The sequence below is a fragment of the Staurois parvus genome, unplaced genomic scaffold, assembly GCF_062004578.1.
Source record: "Staurois parvus isolate SC_StPar_1 unplaced genomic scaffold, SC_StPar_1.0 ptg000004l, whole genome shotgun sequence".
NCBI classification, from domain to species: domain Eukaryota; kingdom Metazoa; phylum Chordata; class Amphibia; order Anura; family Ranidae; genus Staurois; species Staurois parvus.
Genome location: NW_028317800.1, coordinates 8,137,835 through 8,144,158, shown reverse-complemented (window position 1 = coordinate 8,144,158; position 6,324 = coordinate 8,137,835). Strand labels below are relative to the sequence as shown.

The 6,324-nt window shown below is 47.6% G+C and overlaps 1 protein-coding gene across 2 annotated transcripts in view; it reads left to right on the top strand.

Annotated features, from left to right (window-relative positions):
• The first annotated feature begins 2,321 nt into the window (after positions 1-2,321).
• Positions 2,322-6,324, top strand: part of ALDH7A1 (aldehyde dehydrogenase 7 family member A1) — a 57,179-nt gene continuing 53,176 nt past the window's right edge. The window contains exons 1-2 of one of the 2 annotated variants that reach the window (XM_089676166.1): positions 2,322-2,426; positions 2,511-2,673. In XM_089676166.1, the coding sequence (XP_089532292.1) occupies positions 2,566-2,673 (108 nt within the window). In that variant the 5' untranslated portion in view covers positions 2,322-2,426; positions 2,511-2,565. The other variant, XM_089676088.1, reaches the window with a different exon arrangement.

The following is a 6,324-nucleotide window of genomic DNA, read 5'->3' as shown; positions in this document are numbered from 1 at the left end:
TAGTGGGGAAAATCAATGTATATTTTAGTGACTAGAAAATTCAAAAGAGTAGGATAGAAAATTTTAGTCAAATGAACACATTTCTAATAGTGTATGTCAGGGGTGGCAAACTTAATTTCATTGCGGGCCATATCAGCATTATGGTTGCCCTCAAAGGGCCACTTGTATCTGTACTAGACTAGATGTCCAGACCACCCCACCCCCATTACATCAGATGTCAAGAATCCTACACCCTCCCTAACATCACCATGCACCCCTTTTGGAGGCAGAGCTGGAAAGCAGAAAGTGCAGGGTCTGGAGGAGGACCAGAGGAGTGGAGTCAGTTACCAGAGTCTGCTGAAAGCTGAGACCAGGGGAGGCAGAGATGAAGGGGTGCTGCAGCTGCACTGAAATGTTCATGATTTGGCAGAAGAGTTCTACTCTCCTCTCTGCTGCCGACTGCTGAGACAAGGTGGGGGCGGAGACAAGGGGTTACCTGCAGGAGAGGTGCAAGGGCCACATGAAATGGCCTGGAGGGCCTGATTCGGCCTGCGGGCCTTGTGTTTGACACCTGTGGTGTATGTGGTTTAATTTGATAAAGTGTATGCATTCAGAAAATCAAATGTTAAAAGTAGGGTTGCACCAATACTGTTTTTTTTTTTATCGGCGAGTACGAGTACCGATACTTATGCTCAAGTATTTGCCAATACCAATTTCTAATACCTTTGTGCTGTGATTTGAGCTCATACAAAGTGAATGGGCTCTAATCGCACTGCAAAGAATCACATGTGATGTGAACAGGAATATGGTGCGAGTCCTGTCTGAATCAACTGCCTGCAGGTGCGATTTACATTGTGATTTGAGCCATACAAAATGAATGTCTCAAATCACACTGCAAATCGCACGACACCTGCAGGGAAACTGCGTGTGATTCACACTACATTCCTGTTCAAATCACATGCAATTGTTTGCAGTACAATTTCAGCCCATTCATTTTATGTGGACTTAAATCACACCGCACAGGCATCGGTTTCAGCTATCGGAGCATTTGCATGCGTACGAGTACTCCTGCAAAAGCTTTTGAACAACCTTTGAATGTTCTGAGAATTTTCATACAAATTCTACTAAAACTTCGCAAAATTAAAAATTCTATCCATCTATGACCAGCTTAAAGTGGTAGTAAACAACACTTGAACACTTATACCTACAGGTAAGCTTATAATAAAGCTAGCCTGTAAGTACAAGGATTATCTCCTTAACATGCACCGTCACTGTCTCTGCAGCCGATGACAATACTTACGCATACGCTCTAAAGGGACGACATACTCATGCTTTCCCTTCAGAGCTCTGTGCCGCAGCTGTGACTCCCATGTGACTCTGGTCTGTTGCTCAGTGGTCCAAAATCCCCTTTTCTGATGAGAGCAACTTTTGCATCTCATTTGGAAACCAAGGACCCAGAGTATGGAGGAAGAATGGAGAGGCACACACTGCAAGATGCTTGAAGTCCAGTGTGAAGTTTCCACAGTCTGTGTTGATTTGGGGAGCCATGTCATCTGCTGGTGTTGGTCCACTGTGCTTCATTAAGTCCAGGGTCAATGCAGCCGTCTACCAGGAGATTTTGGAGCACTTCATGCTTCCTTCCGCAGACAAGCTTTATGGGGATGCTGACTTCATTTTCCAGCAGGACTTGGCACCTGCCCACACTGCCAAAAGCACCAAAACCTGGTTCAATGACCGTAGGATTAATGGGCTTGAGTGGCCAGCAAACTCGCCTGACCTGAACCCCATAGAGAATCTATGGGGCATTGCCAAGAGAAAGATGAGAGACATGAGACCGAACAATGTAGAAGAGCTGAAGGCCGCTATTGAAGCATCCTGGTCTTCCATAACACCTCAGCAGTGCCACAGGCTGATGGCTTCCATGCCACGCCGCATTGAGGCAGTAATTGCTGCAAAAGGGGCCCAAACCAAGTACTGAGTACATATGCATGCTTATACTTTTCAGAGGTCCGATATTGTTCTATGTACAATCCTTGTTTTATTGATTGCATGGAATATTCTAATTTTCTGAGATTGTGGATTTGGGGTTTTCATGCGCTGTAAGCCATAATCATCACAATTATGACAAATCACAGCTTGAACTATCTTGCTTTGCATGTAATAAGTCTCATATATTAGTTTCACCTTTTAAGTTGGATTACTGAAATAAATGAACTTTTGCACGATATTCTAATTTTTCGAGTTTCACCTGTATATTGGTTTGGCCGGTTGACTGAACAATGATATTTAATAGTTATATTCGCTGCATACAATCAGCAGGATGTGTCCAGCAGGGGGCAGTACTCCGGAGCTGTGACTCATTCCAGCAATCCTTGCTGAGACTACAGAGACTGTACACGTGTGGGCCGAGCCTTCGTCTGACCAATCACAGGCTGGGAAAGCTGGAGGTGGGTCTCCTCTCCTAATTGTTATTAGTGGCCCCATCTGGCGGGTGAGTTCACCATGCTGCCATTAACCTTCCCTCTTCACAGACAGATTCTGCTGAAAAGGAGGATCTGGTCTTCGTGCTGTAGACGGCTGGCCGCGATGTCCTCTCTGCTCATACACCAGCCGCACTATTCCTGGCTGAAGGAGCTGGGGCTGACAGAAGACAATGACGGGGTGTACAATGGGACGTGGGGAGGAAGAGGAGAGGTAGGTGCACGCCTGTGTCCCCGGACAGGTCACATGACATGTTGCCGCCAGGCCTGGAACTAACACTGGGAGGTTGCTGCACGGAGAGACGTGGCAGAGCGACGTTCATGGTCACAGTCATGTCCTCACATGAGGCCGGGATAGAAGAGCTCTGCCAGTGTCACATGCCTGTCCTCTGTATACACAGCTCCCTTCTACCTATGGAGGGCCAGGAAATCTTCCGGCAGAAGACTCGACCGCTTGTTTGTGCTGTCATTCAGATCCCATTACATGTCACTCTTCTCCAAAAATAGACCCCCTTCACAGTGCCCCCTTTGCCTGGGATGTCTCCATCGGAGTGCCCCCTTACATGAAGTGTGCCCATAAGAGTACCCTCATATTGGAGTGCCTCCTTGCATCAAGTGTGCCCATCAGAATACCCTCTTACATTGGAGTGCCCCCTTACCTCGTGTGCCCATCAGAATGCCCTCTTATATTGGAGTGCCCCCTTACATCAAGTGTGCCCATCAGAATACCCTCTTACATCAGAGTGCCCCCTTACATCAAGTGTGCCCATCAGAATACCCTCTTACATCGGAGTGCCCCTTTACATCAAGTGTGCCCATCAGAATGCCCTCTTACATCAGAGTGCCCCCTTACATCAAGTGTGCCCATCAGAATGCCCTCTTACATCGGAGTGCCCCCTTACATCAAGTGTGCCCATCAGAATGCCCTCTTACATCAGAGTGCCCCCTTACATCAAGTGTGCCCATCAGAATACCCTCTTACATCGGAGTGCCCCCTTACATGAAGTGTGCCCATAAGAGTACCCTCATATTGGAGTGCCCCCTTGCATCAAGTGTGCCCATCAGAATACCCTCTTACATTGGAGTGCCCCCTTACATCAAGTGTGCCCATCAGAATACCCTCTTACATTGGAGTGCCCCCTTACATCAAGTGTGCCCATCAGAATACCCTCTTACATTGGAGTGCCCCCTTACATCAAGTGTGCCCATCAGAATACCCTCTTACATCGGAGTGCCCCCTTACATCAAGTGTGCCCATCAGAATGCCCTCTTATATTGGAGTGCCCCCTTACCTCGTGTGCCCATCAGAATGCCCTCTTACATTGGAGTGCCCCTTGCATCAAGTGTGCCCAATCAGAATACCCTCTTACATCGGAGTGCCCCCTTGCATCAAGTGTGCCCATCAGAGTACCTTCTTACATCGGAGTGCCCCCTTTGCCTGGGATGTCCCCATCGGAGTGCCCCCTTTGCATTAGGTGTGCTCATCAGAATGCCCTTTTACATCAAGTTTCCCCTTTGCCTGGGGTGTCCCCATCTGACTGCACCCTTACATCAAGTGTGCGCATCAGAATGCCCTCTTACATCGGAGTGCCCCCTTACATCAAGTGTGCCCATCAGAATGCCCTCTTATATCGGAGTGCCGCCTTACATCAAGCGTGCCCATCAGAATACCCTCTTACATCGGAGTGCCCCCTTGCATCAAGTGTGCCCATCAGAATACCCTCTTACATTGGAGTGCCACCTTGCATCAAGTGTGCCCATCAGAATACCCTCTTACATTGGAGTGCCACCTTGCATCAAGTGTGCCCAATCAGAATACCCTCTTACATCGGAGTGCCCCCTTGCATCAAGTGTGCCCATCAGAGTACCTTCTTACATCGGAGTGCCCCCTTTGCCTGGGGTGTCCCCATCGGAGTGCCCCCTTTGCATTAGGTGCGCTCATCAGAATGCCCTTTTACATCAAGTTTCCCCTTTGCCTGGGGTGTCCCCATCTGACTGCACCCTTACATCAAGTGTGCGCATCAGAATGCCCTCTTAGGTTGGAGTGTCCCCCTTTTCCTGGGGTGTCCCCATCGGAGTGCCCCCTTTGCATCAAGTGCGCTCATCAGAATACCCTCTTACATCAGAATGCCCCCTAGGCCTTGGGGTATCCCCGTCGGAGTGCCCCCTAGGCCTCAGGGTGTCCACATAAGTATACCCCCCTGCATCAGGTGTGCCCATCAGAGTGCCCCCTTTGCCTCAGGTGTTCTCATCACAGTGCCCTCGTACATTGAGTGCCCCCTTTGCCTGGGGCATCCCCATCGGAGTGCCCCCTTTGCATTAGGTGCTTCCATCAGAGTGCCCCCCCCCCCCCCGCATTGGGTGTCCCCATCAGAGTGCCCTCTTATGTTGAGTACCCTTTTTTAGCATCAGCTGTTCCCATCAGTGTGCCCCTTAATCATCAGCTGTTCCCATTGGCGTGTCCCTATTTTATCTGGCACCCCTATTACAGTATTTTTTTTAGCTCCGGGTAGGCAAGAACTTGGAGGCAAAGCAGGCTGCAGGTGTGGATGGAGGAAGTTTGACTTCTTCCTTCTGGCATGCTGCACAGCTTGGCATGCACATGACATCATTGATAATTGGGACGCCAGAGGAAGAGGAGCTTGGGTTGAGGACTGGTTGGCTGGTGGTCGGCATAGTGCTGTCACTTCGTCCAGGTCCAAACCGCGCTCTGACATATGAGTGCTATAGAGGTTTAGGCAGAAGTGTAACAATCGTGTGAAATGTGCAGTAATCCATTCAACCTCAGTCATGGCTTACTGCTGCAAGAACCGCAGATAATATTTTTGATTGGATTGCTGTGAGTAAATGTAAACCCCAGCTGGGTGACAGCGGTTTGCCACACACACATAAAAATACTTGTTTTCACTTTTATCATTTTGTTGCATCTTGGTTCTGCTGACCCCCTGCAGCCTTTTGCATTCACATCTTTCTACATGCATGCACTCTAGCAATGGCTGTATGGCTGTTCTCAGGATGGGTTTACTGATGGTGACAGTAGTGGACCATGCCTTCTTCATGGGCACTGACACAGCCACTTGTAGTTTCTATGGGAAATCTACATGACAACACAGAACAACTGGGAGATGGGGATAGAGTGTTGTCACCCTATACCAGGAAGATTCTGAACCTTTGTTGCAAGATCACCAGGTATTATAATGAAAGTTGTGGATGATTTAGTATAGAAGTGTGTGTCTATAGATGGAGATCTCTCATGGTGATTGGGTTGCATATACCTGAGTATCCACATCAGCATTGTTTTTTCCATACTGAATAGGCTAACAAGTGTTTTCCTTTTGATCTTTAGCTAAGTACAGCTTACATCATGCAGCACTGTCACATATGATGTTACAGATCCACCAAGTATTCCTGTTGTTTAGCCCTGGATGCAGCCCTTTTTTGCAGCTGGCTCAACTTCCATTTTTTTTTTTCAACCCCATAAGAAGTCAGTGTTGAGTCAGTTGGATAATAGAGATGCAGAGGGTTATTATGCAGCAGTGACTCATTGCATCTAGATACGTCACAGGTAGAGACTCGTACCACTTACAATAAATTATACAGGCATTCTGTAATGTTCTGTTTTATATGGCTCGTGGATAAGCGTTGGTTTGTAAAAATCCATTTTGAATCTTTGGTACATTGAAGTGGAATTAGTTATTCTGCCGGAAGACAAATTGATACACTGTAATATTTTCTGACATGTAGGTTTTAATCTTTTCCAAAGGGTACTAGATAATCTGGAGTAGTGGTCACCAAAATGAAAATTCTGGACCGAAACTGAAAATTCATGATGCTTGTGGCAGACAACTGAAACGGACCGTTGTAT